The sequence below is a fragment of the Sinocyclocheilus rhinocerous genome, unplaced genomic scaffold, assembly GCF_001515625.1.
Source record: "Sinocyclocheilus rhinocerous isolate Xijiao unplaced genomic scaffold, SAMN03320098_v1.1 scaffold204, whole genome shotgun sequence".
NCBI classification, from domain to species: domain Eukaryota; kingdom Metazoa; phylum Chordata; class Actinopteri; order Cypriniformes; family Cyprinidae; genus Sinocyclocheilus; species Sinocyclocheilus rhinocerous.
This window is the reverse complement of record NW_015644006.1, coordinates 426176-445280: the sequence shown is the minus strand read 5'-3', so window position 1 is coordinate 445280 and position 19105 is coordinate 426176. Positions and strand designations below refer to the sequence as shown.

The window sequence follows — 19105 nt, the reverse complement described above, 5'->3', positions numbered from 1 at the left end:
CCCCCCCCCCAATCCAAGATTCCCGGTGCATCACGTCAACGGCTGAGTGCGGATACGCCGATTACCAACAGAGGCTATGGCACCTGGACGCACTGTTGGGTGGACACAGTTCCAGTTATGCTGTGGGCAATGTCTTCTTGGGGCACTTTAGGCCTCTTTATCCCAATAGCACAATTCCTGACTGCTATGAGGTATCTGAACTTCATTGCAGACCAAGTGCACCCATTCATGGTAATGGTGTTCCCTGCCGGTGATGGTCGTTGCCAGCAGGATAATGCACCATGCCACACTGCCAGAATTGTCAAGGAGTCAACTGTTGTAAAGGATCGAATTGTACTCTACATTGCTCTGGTGTTTACATTCAATTTTATGTTCCCTTTTAGGGGAGTTTAGTAGACACTCTTCGAGAGGTAACCCCTACAGCCCACATGGGCGTTCCTCGTGTTTGGGAGAAAATTATGGAAAAGATCAAAGAAGGCATTTCACGGTGTGGATACATGAAAAGGAAACTGGTGACATGGGCCATGTCTGTTAGTCTGGAGGCTAATCAAAGGCTTACCAAGTACGTCATTTGTTTTACAGTATATCACTGTCCACATTGCATTGAAGTTATTTGAAGTTTTCTTATGTTTATGATCATTTTCTTTAAATTAGGGATGAGGAGAAGTCATTCCTCTTCACTCTTGCAGACAGTTTGGTCTTGCAGAAGCTTCGTGCTGAGCTGGGCATCTCCAATTGTGTGAAGTTCTTCTCGGGAGCAGCACCTATTGGAAATGAAACTCTTCAGTTCTTCCTTGGCCTCAACATTCGGCTGTATGAAGCCTACGGGATGAGTGAAAGCTCAGGACCCCACTTTATGTCTGGGCCAAAAGTGTACCGATTTTCAAGGCAAGCCTTCTTACCTCAACTTACAGGTTGAGTACCTTCAATCTGAAGGCCAATGATCAACAAGTTCACTGTGTAACAATTCCCAAAACTCTTCTAGCTGTGGTAAAGTGGTTCCGGGCTGCCGATACAAACTAGTAAACGTAGATGCTGATGGCATTGGAGAGGTGTGTTTCTGGGGCCGCAATGTCTTCATGGGATTCCTCAACCTGGAGGATAAAACAAAGGAGGCTTTGGATGAAGATGGATGGCTCCGGTCTGGAGACTTGGGAAAGGTAGATGAAGATGGCTTTCTTTACATCACTGGAAGAATAAAAGGTAAAGGATGCTATTTTTTACTAACTTTGATGCTATAATTGGATCCGGGTTAGCTTAAAATGGCATTTCCATTCAATCTCTTTCCATTCAGAGCTTATCATCACGGCTGGAGGAGAGAACGTTGCCCCACTTTCCATAGAGGATGCTGTAAAACAGGAGTTGCCAATCATCAGCAATGCCATGCTGATTGGAGACAAGAGGAAATTTCTGTCCATGCTGCTAACGCTAAAGGTAAACTATGCCTTGAGAAAGGCTCTGGCTTCAACAACTCAAACCATTTAGGTTAATCTATTATTCCTTTCCTTGGATAGTGCACAATCAATCCGGAGACTACAGAACCCACTGACATTCTTAGCTTGGAGGCTGTGGAATTCTGTCAGCGGCTTGGTAGCCAATCGACAAAGGTGTCAGGCATCATTGGAGGAAAAGACAAAATAGTGTACCAGTCCATTGAAGAGGGCATCGCACGGGTCAACTCAAAAGCAACCTCAAATGCCCAGCGCATTCAAAAATGGACCATATTAGGGAAAGATTTCTCAATTGTTGGAGGAGAACTAGGTGAGTGCTGTGCACACATTACTTTTATCCAATGGGGACAAAAATAATATATTTTCTGATGGATCTTTACTTCTATTGAAATTGGAACAATAGTTATTTCCAAAAGATAACAGATTTATGTTACTTTTCAGGTCCTACAATGAAACTACGTCGCCCAGTGGTGTTGCAGATATATCACGGTGAAATAGAGAGTTTTTACAGAGAATAGACAACCTCCAGACTGGCTGTATCTCTGTTAAAGATACTGTTGCTTTTTTGGCCAATCATATTGTAGAAATTAGATTTTTAATGATTTATTTTTTTAATCTAAAAACACTAAGTGCCCTAATTTTTTTAATTTCTATCATTAAACATACTGTTAATTGTCTTCCATGTAAATTGGATATGTTTAATATTCTTGTATGTTTTGCCCAGATCTTAAAAATAAAACTTGTGCTTTGTCACTTTGTCTATGGATTTACTGTATTTGGTAATGTTAGTTTATGCAGTATTATTATAATGATCTTATAATAGTGCTCTGTAAAAATAAAGACATGGGTTGTTTTGTCCATAAAAATAGACATATATATATCCATCCAAAGTTATGTCTTGATAGTACAGTCATTTGACACAGCAAAGGTCAAGAACTGTTTGAATTATATTAATTGTTAACCATAATGCAAAGTTCATAGCTGATGTAAAAGCTTAAGCATAAAAATGTGAAACATATATTCACCGTTTTAACGGATTTACCACACTTTGAAGCAAAAAAAAAATAAAAAAAAAATAAATTCAAAATACCCTTTATGTATTTACGCCTCTACTATTTGGACAAGATTATTCCTGTCATATGACAGAATGGCAAATTTTCAAAACACATCAAACCAGAGAAAGTGTCCAGTCAATAAATACAGTTTATCTTAGATTATGTAGTTCCTTTTTGACAGATTAAAACAGTTCACAAATACAGTCACTGAAGGACAAGAATTTAAGACAGTGCTTTGCGGTTCTGGAGAAATGAAAATGCAGACACTTAGTAGAATTGTGTGCAGATACCAGAATGATACGAAGATTTTTTTTTTTTTTTGACTGTCAGTTCTTTAGGCATCAGATCCAAACATACACACTAGAAAAGCCTTAATCCATGTCCTGCACTCTTCGGCAGATGTCAGCTGTGAACTCTGAGCACTTAGAGTTTCCACCGAGGTCTTTAGTCAGAACCTGAAATATTAGATGGGTAACAGACATAAAAAAAACAAGCTCTGTCTTGATGGTAGAAGCTAGAAGCTAAATTCATATTCAATGACTGATCCTACCTTTTTTTCCCGTATGGTGTCGAAGCAGGCCGTCTCAATCTTATTAGCGTGCCCATGAAGTCCCATGTGGCGCAGCATCATGACGGCACTCAGCAAAAGGGCGGTGGGGTTCGCCAGGTCTTTGCCTGCGATGTCGGGGGCAGTTCCGTGTACCTAACACATAAAAAAAATGGATTATGATATGTAACCCTGGACCAACTAAATTGATATTCTGAATAAATAAGCTTTCCATTGATGTATGGTTTGTTAGGATATAACAATATTTGGCCGAGATACAACTATTTGAAAATCTGGAATCTGAAGGTGCAAAAAAAAAAAATCCAAAATATTGAGAAAATCGCTTTTAAAGCTGTCCAAATGAAGTCCTTAGCAATGCATATTACTAATCAAAAATTAAGTTTTGATATATTTACGGTAGGAAATTTACAAAACATCTTCATGTAACATGATCTTTACTTAATATCCTAATAATTTTTGGCATTAAAAAAATTTGATAATTTTGACCCCTACAATGTATTGTTGGCTATTGCTACAAATATACCAGTGTTACTTATGACTGGTTTTGTGCTCCAGGGTCACATATATGGAATGATGCTATTTGATCAATCACTCCATTGTGAAGCTATTGCATCAGAGTCCAATACATACTGATTCAAATATGGCGACACCATTTGCTCCGATGTTTCCACTGGGAGTGACTCCAAGACCCCCAATTAATCCGGCACACAGATCACTGAAACCCAAATCAAAGACTGGTGAGACTTGCACTTTGTAGATATAATCATATCATATATATTATCAAATGATGCTTTATACAGACTCACCTCAAGATGTCGCCATAAAGATTAGGCATTACCAGTACATCAAACTGAGAAGGATCTTGCACCATCTAGTGGATAATCACAATACAAAGTAATGTAAAGGCTGTGAAAGTAAAATGATTTCTGGGTCACTACATTGAGCAGGTCTTCTAATAACTCACATAAATTATAAAATGGTTTGAGAATTATTACAACGTTGATCCTCATGAAATTTAATTTACATGAAAAGGGGAACCACATTTATTTTCAAATGCGGATTAAACTACAGGGAAGCCAAGCCCAAACTGTATTCGCAGTGTGTGAATGCAATGCACAAGATTTCTGTATTTTCCATATTTCACAGTATAACTAAAAACGGCCAAACTGAAACTCAGAGCATGCAGCACTGCATATTATGCATGCAGTGCATTGTTGTAATTGTTAACCAGATATATAAAAGATATTACGTATTAAATAGATGATTATTTAAAGCAGCACTATGTAACTTTTTCTGTGTTCAAAATTTGCAAAACGTATATAATGAGCGAGTACATCATGAATTCATCTTCCAAACCGCCTTTTTGTCTTATTCCAAATCACTACGGTACACTTCTAATAAGTACTTATATTTTGACTATTGTAGCCTGGTCGGGTCGTCACCGCTGCGGAGTAACACATACCTGCGTGAATCGCCATAGACATAAACTTAGAGAAGTAGCTCCGGTTGGAATGTTCTTCCGCGGGATGTGTGCAGTTCTGTTTATTAACCGCTAGAGCGCCAAAAGTTACATAGTGCCGCTTTAAGAAAAAGTGTACGTAATTAAAATAAAGCTGAAATAAAATATAATACAATATAAGAAAAACTTTAAATTGAAAAACTAATTTAATACAATACAATATAAAAAACTAATAAAAAAAATCTTATGTTTCACAGATGAATAATCAATGAAGTTCTCTTGTAAACATACATTGAGACAGACTGTATCCAGATACATCTCAGTGAATTTCACATCCTTGTAATTCTCAGCAACCTCTCTGCACTTCCTCAGGAACAGACCGTCGGACATTCGCCTAGAAGACATCACTGAATTTAGCATCTTCATATATTACAATGATTTTGTAATTAGATCCAACAAGACATTTGTTATCAGTAAAAACTTATACAGAAATTCTTCATAGCTACAAAGTTACTATGTGATTTGTGACTCTCACATGATGTTGGCTTTGTGAACGGCCGTGACACTGGCTCTTTGGTTATTCCTGGCGTACTCAAATGCATACTCAGCGATGCGCCTGCTGGCCTCCTCTGTGATCAGTTTAATACTCTGCACAACTCCATCCACAATCTGATTAGGAGTGAAAATAGTGCAAATATAACATTGAGATAACCATATCTTGACAAAATCTTGAAAAACCATGTTTAGGTTTCAAAAAACAGGGTCAGGTTAGCTCATACAAAAGGGCAAGATATGATGACTGTTGTACAAACTCAGATTTAAGTTTGCACATGTTTCATATGGTGGACTTGATCTATAAGGCAACTTAAAGGAATAGTGCACCCAAAAATGAAAATTGTGTCATTAATTACTCATCCTCATGTCGTTCCAAACCCATAAGACCTTTGTTCATCTTCAGAACATAAATTAAGATATTTTTGATGAAATCCGAGAGCTTTCTGACCCTGCATAAACAGCAACGCTACTACCACGTTCAAGGCCCAGAAAGGGAGTTTGTTAAAATAGTCCATGTGACATTTTAACGAAGCTACAAGAATACTTTTTGTGTAAACATTTTTTTGAATAAAGTCATTATTTTTGTTATCTTTGCGCACAAAAAGTATTTTCATAGCTTCATAAAATTAAGGTTGAACCACTGATGTCACATGGATTTTTTTAACAATGTCCTTACTACCTTTCTGGGCCTTGAACGTGTTTCGGTAGGCTTTTCTCTCGTGATTCTTTGGACTCTCTGCTGTTCATATCTCATTTAATGCCTTTTTCTCTTCTCTGATACTCCAGACGTGATCTGTCACATATCACCTTGCCTTCACAATGTCCTCTAGAAGTCAAATGCAATGATTGTCATGGGATTTTACGTTAACATCAACGATTTTCATTTAAAGCAGCACTATGTAATTTTTTCTGTGTTCAAAATGTGCAAAATGTATATAATGAGCGAGTACATCATGAATTCATCTTCCAAACCGCGTTTTTGTCTTATTCCAAATCACTACGGTACACTTCTAATAAGTACTTATATTTTGACTATTGTAGCCTGGTCGGGTCGTCACCGCTGCGGAGTAACACATACCTGCGTGAATCGCCATAGACATAAACTTAGAGAAGTAGCTCCGGTTGGAATGTTCTTCCGCGGGATGTGTGCAGTTCTGTTTATTAACCGCTAGAGCGCCAAAAGTTACATAGTGCCGCTTTAAGAAAAAGTGTACGTAATTAAAATAAAGCTGAAATAAAATATAATACAATATAAGAAAAACTTTAAATTGAAAAACTAATTTAATACAATACAATATAAAAAACTAATAAAAAAAATCTTATGTTTCACAGATGAATAATCAATGAAGTTCTCTTGTAAACATACATTGAGACAGACTGTATCCAGATACATCTCAGTGAATTTCACGTCCTTGTAATTCTCAGCAACCTCTCTGCACTTCCTCAGGAACAGACCGTCAGACATTCGCCTAGAAGACATCACTTGAATTTAGCATCGTTATATCTTACAATTATTTTGTAATTAGATCCAACAAGACATTTGTTATCAGTAAAAACTTATACAGAAATTCTTCATAGCTACAAAGTTACTATGTGATTTGTGACTCTCACATGATGTTGGCTTTGTGAACGGCCGTGACACTGGCTCTTTGGTTATTCCTGGCGTACTCAAATGCATACTCAGCGATGCGCCTGCTGGCCTCCTCTGTGATCAGTTTAATACTCTGCACAACTCCATCCACAATCTGATTAGGAGTGAAAATAGTGCAAATATAACATTGAGATAACCATATCTTGACAAAATCTTGAAAAACCATGTTTAGGTTTCAAAAAACAGGGTCAGGTTAGCTCATACAAAAGGGCAAGATATGATGACTGTTGTACAAACTCAGATTTAAGTTTGCACATGTTTCATATGGTGGACTTGATCTATAAGGCAACTTAAAGGAATAGTGCACCCAAAAATGAAAATTGTGTCATTAATTACTCATCCTCATGTCGTTCCAAACCCATAAGACCTTTGTTCATCTTCAGAACATAAATTAAGATATTTTTGATGAAATCCGAGAGCTTTCTGACCCTGCATAAACAGCAACGCTACTACCACGTTCAAGGCCCAGAAAGGGAGTTTGTTAAAATAGTCCATGTGACATTTTAACGAAGCTACAAGAATACTTTTTGTGTAAACATTTTTTTGAATAAAGTCATTATTTTTGTTATCTTTGCGCACAAAAAGTATTTTCATAGCTTCATAAAATTAAGGTTGAACCACTGATGTCACATGGATTTTTTTAACAATGTCCTTACTACCTTTCTGGGCCTTGAACGTGTCAGTTGTGCTGCTGTCTATGCAGGGTGCAGATGAACGAAGATCTTACAGGTTTGGAACAACATGAGGGTGAGCAATTAATCACAGAATTTTCACTTTTGTGTGGACTGTCCCTTTAATGCTTTATGGATAAAACCACATCATGTACATTACCATTTAAAAATTTTGGGTCTGAAAGTTTTTTTTTTTTTTAAATATCTACAGAAAATTTGAGAAAAGTAAAAATATGTTTTAAAATTTACACTACTGTTTGGAGTCGTTGTGATTTTTTAAATGTTTTTGAAAGAAGTCTCTGACAAAGACTATATTTATGTGGTCAAAATCACAGTAAAAACTGTAATACTGTGAAAACTGTGTTCTATTTTAATATATTTTCAAATGTAATTTATTCCTGTAATGCAAAGCTGAATTTCCAGCATAATTACTCCAGTCTTCAGTGACACACGATCCTTCAGAAATCACTTAAATATGTTGATTTGCTGCTCAGGAAACATTTCTTATCAATTTTTAAATGAGTTGTTCTCCCTTATGTTTTTGTGAAAATTTCTCTGAAACATAAATCTTCATTGATTATACATGTCTTTACTGTCACTTTTAATAAATTTAATGCATCCTTGCTGAATAAAAGTATTAATCCCCCCCCCCAAAAAAAATCTACCTAAAGTGGCACCTACCTAAAGAATAAACAGCACTGAAATAGGAGCTGTGCCACTGAATTCCCGCTAGCGCTGCATGAGAAACTGGTCAAGACAGCATTAGATGACAATAGCACGACCTTTGACATTTTGCTGAGGGCTCCAAAAGTCAAATGTCATCCTATTGTGCTACACTGGAACTAAAGGTCTAAATGCAGTTGCGGGACAAAAGTATGTGAACCCCATAAATCCTGATGTCAGACTAACTGAGATGCTTTGGCATTAAGAATACCAAACTAGTTTTTAATGATGAATGGTCCAATAAAAAAGAAAAAGAAAAAAGGACTTATTTATAAAGTCAGATCAAATTTGATGACCAATTGATGTAGAAATCCATTAAATCCAATGGGTTCACATACTTTTTCCTGCAAATGCAGCTCTCTGAAGTAGAAATAAAAAGAATAAGAGCAACTAGCCCTGGTTTGGTTGGGTTACTGGGTAAACAGTTTAAAAGACAGGTGAGCACTCATACTTACCAAATGTTCAATCCCACTGTACTCTCCTTCTGTGTTTTCTCTGATGGTGACCAGATCCACATCAGTGTAAGGCGTCTTATAGCCCTCGATTGACACACAAGGACGCACATTAGCATACAGGTCAAAGGTCTTCCTTAGCAGCAGGTTCATGGACGGGTGTCCAGCAGCAATTGGTGTTTTCAGTGGTCCTGTAATATAATTCAATTTTGATCATGTAAGTTTCCTATATACTATGAAAATTTGCCTAATATGATACACAGTCAGCAAATGTACCTTTTAATCCAATTTTGCTTTTGTCCATCGACTCTTTGGCCTCAGGAGGAATCATCCACCTGCCTCCAGGTCCTTTGATGGCGGTGACGTTTCTCTCTTCCCACTGAATAGGGGCCTGGGTGAGGAAAATTATTTTTGTTATCTTTGCGCACAAAAAGTATTTTCATAGCTTCATAAAATTAAGGTTGAACCACTGATGTCACATGGATTTTTTTAACAATGTCCTTACTACCTTTCTGGGCCTTGAACGTGTCAGTTGTGCTGCTGTCTATGCAGGGTGCAGATGAACGAAGATCTTACAGGTTTGGAACAACATGAGGGTGAGCAATTAATCACAGAATTTTCACTTTTGTGTGGACTGTCCCTTTAATGCTTTATGGATAAAACCACATCATGTACATTACCATTTAAAAATTTTGGGTCTGAAAGTTTTTTTTTTTTTAAATATCTACAGAAAATTTGAGAAAAGTAAAAATATGTTTTAAAATTTACACTACTGTTTGGAGTCGTTGTGATTTTTTAAATGTTTTTGAAAGAAGTCTCTGACAAAGACTATATTTATGTGGTCAAAATCACAGTAAAAACTGTAATACTGTGAAAACTGTGTTCTATTTTAATATATTTTCAAATGTAATTTATTCCTGTAATGCAAAGCTGAATTTCCAGCATAATTACTCCAGTCTTCAGTGACACACGATCCTTCAGAAATCACTTAAATATGTTGATTTGCTGCTCAGGAAACATTTCTTATCAATTTTTAAATGAGTTGTTCTCCCTTATGTTTTTGTGAAAATTTCTCTGAAACATAAATCTTCATTGATTATACATGTCTTTACTGTCACTTTTAATAAATTTAATGCATCCTTGCTGAATAAAAGTATTAATCCCCCCCCCCAAAAAAAATCTACCTAAAGTGGCACCTACCTAAAGAATAAACAGCACTGAAATAGGAGCTGTGCCACTGAATTCCCGCTAGCGCTGCATGAGAAACTGGTCAAGACAGCATTAGATGACAATAGCACGACCTTTGACATTTTGCTGAGGGCTCCAAAAGTCAAATGTCATCCTATTGTGCTACACTGGAACTAAAGGTCTAAATGCAGTTGCGGGACAAAAGTATGTGAACCCCATAAATCCTGATGTCAGACTAACTGAGATGCTTTGGCATTAAGAATACCAAACTAGTTTTTAATGATGAATGGTCCAATAAAAAAGAAAAAGAAAAAAGGACTTATTTATAAAGTCAGATCAAATTTGATGACCAATTGATGTAGAAATCCATTAAATCCAATGGGTTCACATACTTTTTCCTGCAAATGCAGCTCTCTGAAGTAGAAATCAAAAGAATAAGAGCAACTAGCCCTGGTTTGGTTGGGTTACTGGGTAAACAGTTTAAAAGACAGGTGAGCACTCATACTTACCAAATGTTCAATCCCACTGTACTCTCCTTCTGTGTTTTCTCTGATGGTGACCAGATCCACATCAGTGTAAGGCGTCTTATAGCCCTCGATTGACACACAAGGACGCACATTAGCATACAGGTCAAAGGTCTTCCTTAGCAGCAGGTTCATGGACGGGTGTCCAGCAGCAATTGGTGTTTTCAGTGGTCCTGTAATATAATTCAATTTTGATCATGTAAGTTTCCTATATACTATGAAAATTTGCCTAATATGATACACAGTCAGCAAATGTACCTTTTAATCCAATTTTGCTTTTGTCCATCGACTCTTTGGCCTCAGGAGGAATCATCCACCTGCCTCCAGGTCCTTTGATGGCGGTGACGTTTCTCTCTTCCCACTGAATAGGGGCCTGGGTGAGGAAAAAGTTCACAACTAAGATTTAAAATAGTGCACAAAAGGGTTAAAAAAATATAACAGTATCTCAGTTTTAAGCCTGACACATGCAGAAAACCTGGATAATGCACTTGTTGGAACTTGCAGCCTGTGCTGCATTCCCCAAGAGTAAAACAACAGATACTTACCTTAGCTGCTTCAAATATCTTCATTACTGCAGTGGAGATCTCTGGACCGATTCCATCTCCAGGAATTAACGTTACAGTTTGAATCTGTCCAAATAAAGCACAGAAAACAAGACTGAATCTGGAAATGGATCACAAGTATCACAATCTGGCAATCTGAGGCTTTCTACATAAAGTTTAGACAAGGAATTTGAGGATTTTAGTACAAAAGGTCATGAAGTTTGAACACTGCTGGCTGCTATAACTAACGTCTCCAGAATAGCAAGGACAACAAAGGCATCCATTTCAAGTTTTGCTGTTTGTTTTGAGTAGGTCTGACTCATTCTGCTTTTACTAGTGCCAAAAAACCAACGCCTTCAGGTGAACAATCTTGACTGAAGTAACTACTCAACTGGCACAACTACATAGTTTCTGCTGGCAGCAAAATGAATGCTTAAGACTTCTTTTGTGATTGAAGCTTTATACCCAAGGCTGGGCATTAAGCTCTTCCAAGTGCTTGCCTTTCAGGTAGGGCTGCACGATAAATCGCATGCGATATTTAACGCGCATCTTGTCAGTAAAGCCGGTTCTTTAATCAGCGGTAAATCTCCATCACCTGCGGGCTTTCACATGGAGCAGCATTAACTACACAGAGCCGTTGTTCACCGACAAGCTGCGCAAAACCACGATCATATTTTGCGCATGTTTTGCGCAGCTTGTCGATTTATCGTGCAGCCCTACTTTCAGGCAACTAAAACGGACCTTTTATGTACCAAACCCTTTTTTCCCCAACAATATAGTGTATGGCTTAAACACATAAAACTACTATAAAAATGGGATTTGAAGAAAAGAAGAATTTTTTTTTTAACATTTTTTTTAAACATAAAAATCTTTTGTTTTTATTTACACTTTAATCAGTTTTACTTGTCAAACTGCATATTTTCACATTTAAGGTCACTGTATTCCATTTTCCTAATATTTGTAACATTAAATCATTTAAAAAATGGTTTGGGACAAGTGATGTAAAAGCTAAGCTTTACAAATGAACCAAACTGTACATTATAAATGAACCAAACTGGACCACAAACTACTTTCATATTGACCATGGTACTAAATTTTTACCATATGTGACCCTGGACCACAAAACCAGTCTTAAGTCGCTTGGGTATATTTTTAGCAATAGCCAAAAAAAAAAAAACATTGTATGGGTCAAAATTATCTATTTTTCTTTTATGCCAAAAATCATTAGGATATTAAGTAAAGATCATGTTCCAAATTTCCTACCGTAAATATTTCAAAACTTAATTTTTGATTAGAATCTGCGAAATATTGTCCGATCCTAACAAACCATACATCAATGGAAAGCTTATTTATTCAGCTTTCAGATGATGTATAAATCTCAATTTCGGGAAATTGACCCTTATGACTGGTTTTGTGGTCCAGGGTCACAAATTTGTGTACCACACTATTTACATTCAATGTGTTTGCAAAAAATACCATACAAATACCGTGGTACATGGTACGTGTTGGTTTGAACTTACGCCTCTGGAGAAGGTTCTGGGCTGTGGGCTCTGAGTCTTTATGGCTCCCATTACACGGGACACCTGCAAAGACAATTTCAAAGATAACAGATCAATAACACTGGAAGACAAATTTAAGCTGATACTCCCTGATACACAAAGCCCAAACCATATATTAAAATGCAAGCAAATTAACCATGCTTTAAAAAAGCGCTGTGTTTAATGCGACTGCCACTATGGCTGATCTTCACCGTGGCTCTTTGCAAACAAGCACACAGCAGCTAAAGCAGTTAATTAGACTGAGCCAGACTTAAAAGACTAAGTATGATCCCATTAACTCTGCATGCAAACTTTTAAGTGCTTTTGAACACAATGCGGAAAGTGCAATTAAGGCAACAAGCATGTAAAAGGTGAATTACAGCAGGGATCATCCTGAGGTCAAAAGATTAAACAAATACAAACCAATTAGTTGTGATTAAATGGGAGTTATTAAAAAGGAAAGGACTTATCCCTGGTGTAAAATGAGGGGTGTAGTTTCACAAATCTGCAAAAGTTGAGTTTAAATCAGCCTAGAACATTAAGGCTACTGGTCACTGATGATCACACACAAATGAGAAGGATTTTTTTTAACAAACCCCTCAAAGAAGACAGCAGATCTGATGGGGACATTACTTGTTTTTGTTTTCCACAAAGCAATGTGTACTGTGAGAGAGTGGTGCCATAAAACTGTGAAGCAAGATATGTGGCCTAAAAAAGCATTTGGACACTTTGCCAATTTTTTTTTTTATTAATCTCCATTCAGAATGACACTTAAATATGACTGTGTCACTGCAATAGATAACAAAATATCCAATAATATCCAAATATCTAAGACCCAGCACACTTTTCTCTTTTCAACCCAAAAAGAGGTTTAATAGGTTTTAACTTCAGTTACACATACATACATGTATGTATGTACATTCAAAATTTAGACATTTGTAAGTATCACAACACCTTTTATTTGTCACCTCAGGCACCTTCTTACCTCTTTGGTAAGAAAATGACTTTAGTTTTGAGGAAAGATCTAGTATTTCTTTTTCTTCTTTATTTTTTTTCTCCCCCAATGACATTCATACATTTCATGCAAGGCTTTAAGAGTCCAAACACATTTGGGGCCACTGTATATCTGTGGAAATGATTCCCCCATCATTTACATCTATTTTATATTTCATTCCTCCAATACTAGTAAAACGAATCTAAACTACATCACAACCCATAGATTATAGGTAAAACAGCAGTCTGAATGACACAAAAGGTTCTTCTGCATCTTCTCATGTCTTATCACTTATATTCATGTTTCTTTTCCTCTTCTAGAAGAACATTCAGTCCATAATGGAAGTCATAAATTAAGTCTCTGGTCTAGTTTAGTCTTGACATCAGTCAACTCTTGTTCACTAAGCCAACATGTCGAGGTGACCTTCGTCCACCAGATTGGTTGGTTAGTTAGCGTTAATGGTTTTCCTTGCACATTTAAATCAGCTGTTTTACTCAACTCATTTCTAAACTCTATTTCTCCCTGACTATTTTAATGTCCATGTCAGATTTGCCATCTTTAATGACTATAAACCACTGCGCGCTAGCAACTGAGATGCGCGTCTTACTTCCGGAGCCGAGCTCGCGTCACTTATCCGCACGCCGCATCTCGCGAGAAGTTTTAGGAGCTGAAAAAGCAAGAATGTAGTTTTAAATTTCATAACCTGACCTTACTGTCCTCCTGGTTGAGTCTGCATACTATTTGGGGGTATTACGCACAATAATGTGTGGATGGTGAGGATGACTGCAGAGGTTGAACATCTGTGGCGTTTGCCTGAGGCGTGATTCATTCACGAGATTAATACGCATCGTGTCATTCTCTTAACTACATTTATATTTGTCAAAAGACTAGTAGATGAGTTGACTGAGAGCTGTTAAATGTGTTAAACGTGTAAGTGCCGGTGTGAAGGACATGCAGTACAGGGCCGCAAGCTAAGTATATACTTGCATTCATACTACACAGTCATATTTGGCAAAACACAGCACAGATTGCTATGATCTGAGGTTTGTCATGTAATGTAGTTCTTACCGTTGACCTCCACGCGTTTCCAGCCATCCTGTGCTAATCGTGTTTAGGCGCCTTCTCAATGCAGCTCTTCGGACGGTGTCTCATCCTCTACTATGAGTATCTAGGGTTGCCAGATTGTAACTACACTACTAGGATGCTATGCGTTGCCTTACCGGCAGGGTTTTCAATCTCACGGACCCCCAAATATGATAATCCAAAAGGCAGCTATTTTCATGTAAATTTTTTTTTTATTCTATCTATCTATCTATCTATCTATCTATCTATCTTTATTTATTTAAAATTTGACAATGATTTGCTAAATAAATAAATAAAATAACAGACCTCCAGCACTACTAAGGTGCGTTTATCTTATGAGATTTCAGCGTTTAGAAGATGCAGGTGTAGTTTTTTATTTTTTATAAATTTTGTTATTAATTCACAAATGTTTCCAACAAGTTACAACTGAGATTTGCTTATCAACATGCAAGACTCCCAAAAGGGGGATTTTCTTAAACTTGGCAACTATAAGCCCACTTCTCTGCATTCGGTTGTGAAGACATGCTGAACGCTGAACTCCCCCTACTGCACCGGATGCCACAGTACATTTTCGACGAAAATACGTTAAAAAAAATCCCCCCTTTTCATTGCGAACCGTGACTTACCCCCCTCAGCTTCAAAACGAAATCATTTTTGTTTTAGTGATTGAATTTTAGGAAAGTAAAGAATTCACGAGGTGGGTAAGTTTTACATTTGTTACCTGTATTGACTAGGCCCATTCATGTAAAGACCAGAAGACGGAGTTGTTTTTCTTGAATGTGTTCAGAACAATATTTTATACCTTGTGAAATACTAGATGTATTCACTCAAAACTGAAAATTCTTACACCATTCAGATCATTCTGCCTGCTATATTCAATGGAAGAAAGAACGTCTTTGTTTGGAGCAACATGTGGGTGAGTAAATGAGGACAGAATGTTAATTTTTTGGGTAAACTAGCACTTTAACCATAAAACTCTGACACTTTTTAATAAGCAGCTTTTTTACATTATCTGTAGGATTAATAAACATAGACACGAGGACATCTTCTGGCATGAATGTACTTTATCCAACAAAATGTAAATACAAAGATGCAAAGCTGATCATATATCATACAATTTAGATGTATTCTAAAACAAAAAGCTGCTTGAGCGAATAAAAAGAAACAATATAGTATGAAACAAGCGATTTAAAAAGCATCCACATTAGGCATACAATAAAAAGGCAAAAAGCATTCACTAAAAATTGTAAACAAGAAGAGCAACATGGGAAAGCTTCAGAAGTGGTTGAAAAACAATACAAGTGCTTCACCATTACGAAATATACAAATAGCAGCATTTTAAGCATAACATTAAATACAGCATTGTGTTAGGAGTGCAAAGAGGAATTGTCTTGATTGTGAACCTCCTGAGACAGTGATCAAATCGGATTAGGTGTAACTACAGTATTGGTCTCTCTAAACGGTGGAAAATCAGAAAGAACTCAAGTGTAGTTACAAAAACTAAACCCTCACACTGCAGGCAACACGGAGCATTTTGGATTTCTGGCACCGGTGATGCATCAAGCTTATGGACTTTTAAAAAGACATAGAAAAAGCTGTGGAAAAAAACATATGCGTTCTTATGGAATGAGATCGAGAGATTCCCAGATTTAAACGGCATACTGCTTTGGTTGGTTCTTGAAGCTGATGGTCTGTTCGTTTTGTGAGATCACGTGGGCTGCTCGACTGTTCAGCAGCCTGCATTCATGGAGAACATCTGTTGAGATGATTACCAAAAAGATGTTAAATTAGGGCTTTGGAAATGTGACTGCTGATGTGTTTGAAGAATGGTTTAGAAAGTGGTTTTGATTAATGAATGAAGATGATTTTAGTCCATACCACTGAATTGTTTATAGGCTTCATCAACTATGGCATTGTTTGACCTCTTTATCTCCCAAAAGCCATCATCCACCCAAGGTTTGGTCTCTGGCAACTCAGGCAGTTGGCCATTTTTATACATGCCTGCTACAAATAAATAAATAATAAGTAATAAATAAATAAACAAACAAACAGAGAAAATAATATTAAAAAGCAATTAAATAATGTCATTAATAAAATATATTACTTCATATTAAAAGTGCTTTTAAACATTGGATTAAAATAACATCTATTTTAATATATTTTAAAATGTAATTTATTCCTGTGATGCAAAGCTGAATTTCCAGCATCATAACTCCAGTCTTCTATGTCATATGAATCTTCAGAAATCATTCTAATATGCTGATTTGGTGCTCAAGAAACATTTCTTCTTATTATTATAATTATCTCTGTTAAAAAGATTTTTCTTTTAAATATTTTTGTGGAAACTGCTATAAATTTTTTTTTAGGATTTTATTGTACTAACCCTAAACTGTTAGTACAGTTGGAAGTGTATTTTTAGGGCTGTCAAAGTTAACATGCACTAATTAATCAAACATTTGATGCAAAAAAAAAATGTTTATATCATTACAGTTGTTTAAGCGTGATATTACAATATACACAAAATTGCATGACATAAAATAATACACAAGTGCATTGAATTTTTCTCTTAAAATCTATTAAATGACAGGATTAAAATTCCAGCAAATACTTTTAATAGTATCATCAATATCTTTGCATAGTTGGTATAAGTCACTTCCACGTCCCACCACCCTTTCACCTGAAATGACACGTTAAAAGAGAATTTGATAACTTGCTAGACTGAGTATAAAATGTAATGCACAACCGCATGTGAAATAACAAAAAATGTGTTTAGCAAAATTCCATTAAAAACTCACCATCCAACACTTTCATGTTTGGGAAATTTTCAAGAATAAGAGTCCGGTATGATAAATTCTTGCAGACTGTAGCAAAATAAATTAAGGACCAGATTTAGAGCTCCAAAATCATTTGAATAAAAAAAAAACAGAAAACCACTAACCTGGATTGGTATAATTATAGGTGTTGTCCTTCAGTCTGATGCTCTCCAGCTTCTTTAAAGACTTCAGTGCATGAAGATTATCAACACTGTAGGTGCAATGCATCATGTGTGACATAGAAAGGTGGATAGGAAAGCAGATACATATGAGTAGCTAAAAAGGCTGCTTACCTCAGTATCACATTGCCAGCAACATTCAAACTCAGTAAACCTTCACAGCTGGAAAGAGGTTCTGAGAAGAAACATGTTCAACTCCGAAAGTCAGATATAATATCACAGATATATAATCACATTAAAGGAATAGTTAATGAAAAAAAAAAATTTTTCAGGACACCAAGATATTCATTGGAACAGAAATGTAGCATTACATCACTTGCTCACCAATGGTTCCTCTGCAGTGAATGGGTGCTGTCAGAATGAGAGTCCAAACAACTGATAAAAACATCACAATAATCCACAAGTAATCCACAGTCAATCAGTTGACACCTTGAGAAGTGAAAAGCTGCATGTTTGTAAGAAACATATCCATGAAGATGTTACTTTAAACCTTCAATAGTCCTCTATCCATAATAGTGTTTTCTCCTGTGAAAAACAACAGTTGTAAACAATTATGTTTGTGGATTTTGATGTTAGAGGACAACAGGAGATGGACTTTTTCACTGGAGAAAGCATTATTATGCATGGATTATGGACTCATATTCTGGCTAGAAGCAAACTTTAAAGTTAAAACGTTAGTTAAAGTAAAGTTAAAGTTTTCCCTTAATAAAATGTTAATTGATGGACTGGAATCCATTATTGTGATGTTTTTATCAGCTGTTTGGACTCTCATTCTGACGGCACCCATTCACTGCAGAGCAATTGCTTTATGTGAGCAAGTGATGCAGTGCTAAATTTCTCCAAATTTCTCTGCTTTGAAGAAACAAACTCATCTACACCGTGAATGGCCTGAGGGTGAGGAAATTTTCAGCTAATTTTCGTTTTTGTTAGAACTATTAAATTAAGATTGAAATAACTATTACCTAAATTAGAGATTCTGTTGGCTGACAAGTTAAGAACAAGAAGTCTCCGTAGAGGTGAAAGAGGCCCCAGATTTGTGATGTTATTTCCAGAGAGGTCCAGCCTCTCCAGGTTTATACAGTCTCCTATACATCCAAGATCATAAATTCCTGCAAAAACACATGCAAGATTGTGTTTTTGTGTATTTCGAGAATGTATTCTGCAGACAATAAAATCAGTATCATCTTACCTAAATTCCTAAGCTTAAGAAACATAATGGACTCCAAATCAAACTCCCCGGTGCGGGACTTCAGAAGCACAGTGGTGATCTTTGCACATTCTGTTTCTGGAATATGAGGAGAATGAGTGAGATTATACTTTATGCAGCATTATACTTCATGCAACTGAGGGGAGATTATAAATGTGGCTCTCCATGATTCCAAAGGTTCAAACGGTGATCACCGTTTTAATCTCGCTTTATGTGTGAACTCTCAAAGACCGGATTACAGCTGCAGATCTCCTCTAGGTTTAATTTAATGCCCAGGAAGGTTTTTTTTTTTTATTCAAAACATTTTATCACTATATATTAGGGATATAACGATTCACTCAACTCACGATTCGATTCACAATTTTGATTTCACGATTCGATTTGATTCTCTTTTTTTTTTCTTTTTTTTTTTTTTTCAAAATGAGATTTAAGACAAATTATAAATTAAATGT

At 36.4% G+C, this 19105-nt stretch overlaps 3 protein-coding genes across 9 annotated transcripts in view; 1 reads left to right on the top strand and 2 right to left on the bottom strand.

Annotated features, from left to right (window-relative positions):
- The window catches only part of LOC107757766 (long-chain-fatty-acid--CoA ligase ACSBG1-like), an 8996-nt gene extending 6939 nt beyond the window's left edge, over positions 1 to 2057 (top strand). The window contains exons 10-15 of the mRNA XM_016575334.1: positions 384 to 562; positions 655 to 888; positions 986 to 1203; positions 1295 to 1434; positions 1515 to 1761; positions 1893 to 2057. Of these exons, the coding sequence (XP_016430820.1) occupies positions 384 to 562; positions 655 to 888; positions 986 to 1203; positions 1295 to 1434; positions 1515 to 1761; positions 1893 to 1969 (1095 nt within the window). The 3' untranslated portion in view covers positions 1970 to 2057. The remainder of the gene's footprint in view (positions 1 to 383; positions 563 to 654; positions 889 to 985; positions 1204 to 1294; positions 1435 to 1514; positions 1762 to 1892) is intronic.
- Positions 2058 to 2812: 755 nt separating this feature from the next.
- On the bottom strand, positions 2813 to 14561 carry LOC107757767 (isocitrate dehydrogenase [NAD] subunit alpha, mitochondrial). Of its 6 annotated transcripts, XM_016575335.1 has the most exons (13): positions 14440 to 14561; positions 13979 to 14038; positions 12850 to 12882; positions 12360 to 12422; positions 10843 to 10926; positions 10556 to 10670; positions 10283 to 10470; positions 6700 to 6833; positions 6455 to 6557; positions 3881 to 3945; positions 3705 to 3789; positions 3057 to 3209; positions 2813 to 2961 (listed from the first exon to the last, which is right to left on the bottom strand). In XM_016575335.1, exons 1-13 carry the CDS (start codon positions 14464 to 14466, stop codon positions 2878 to 2880), a joined length of 1194 nt encoding a protein of 397 aa, XP_016430821.1. In that variant the 5' UTR covers positions 14467 to 14561; the 3' UTR covers positions 2813 to 2877. The 6 variants fall into 6 exon arrangements, with proteins under 6 accessions (XP_016430821.1, XP_016430822.1, XP_016430823.1 ...); XM_016575336.1 differs by lacking the exon at positions 12850 to 12882; XM_016575337.1 differs by lacking the exon at positions 13979 to 14038.
- Positions 14562 to 16049: 1488 nt separating this feature from the next.
- LOC107757768 (leucine-rich repeat-containing protein 61-like) overlaps positions 16050 to 19105 on the bottom strand; it is a 5960-nt gene continuing 2904 nt past the window's right edge. Inside the window, exons 2-9 of one of the 2 annotated variants that reach the window (XM_016575342.1) lie at positions 18636 to 18731; positions 18409 to 18555; positions 17561 to 17621; positions 17393 to 17478; positions 17250 to 17315; positions 17063 to 17131; positions 16333 to 16458; positions 16050 to 16210 (exon numbers count right to left, since the gene is read on the bottom strand). In XM_016575342.1, the coding sequence (XP_016430828.1) occupies positions 16104 to 16210; positions 16333 to 16458; positions 17063 to 17131; positions 17250 to 17315; positions 17393 to 17478; positions 17561 to 17621; positions 18409 to 18555; positions 18636 to 18731 (758 nt within the window). In that variant the 3' untranslated portion in view covers positions 16050 to 16103. The remainder of the gene's footprint in view (positions 16211 to 16332; positions 16459 to 17062; positions 17132 to 17249; positions 17316 to 17392; positions 17479 to 17560; positions 17622 to 18408; positions 18556 to 18635; positions 18732 to 19105) is intronic. The other variant, XM_016575343.1, reaches the window with a different exon arrangement.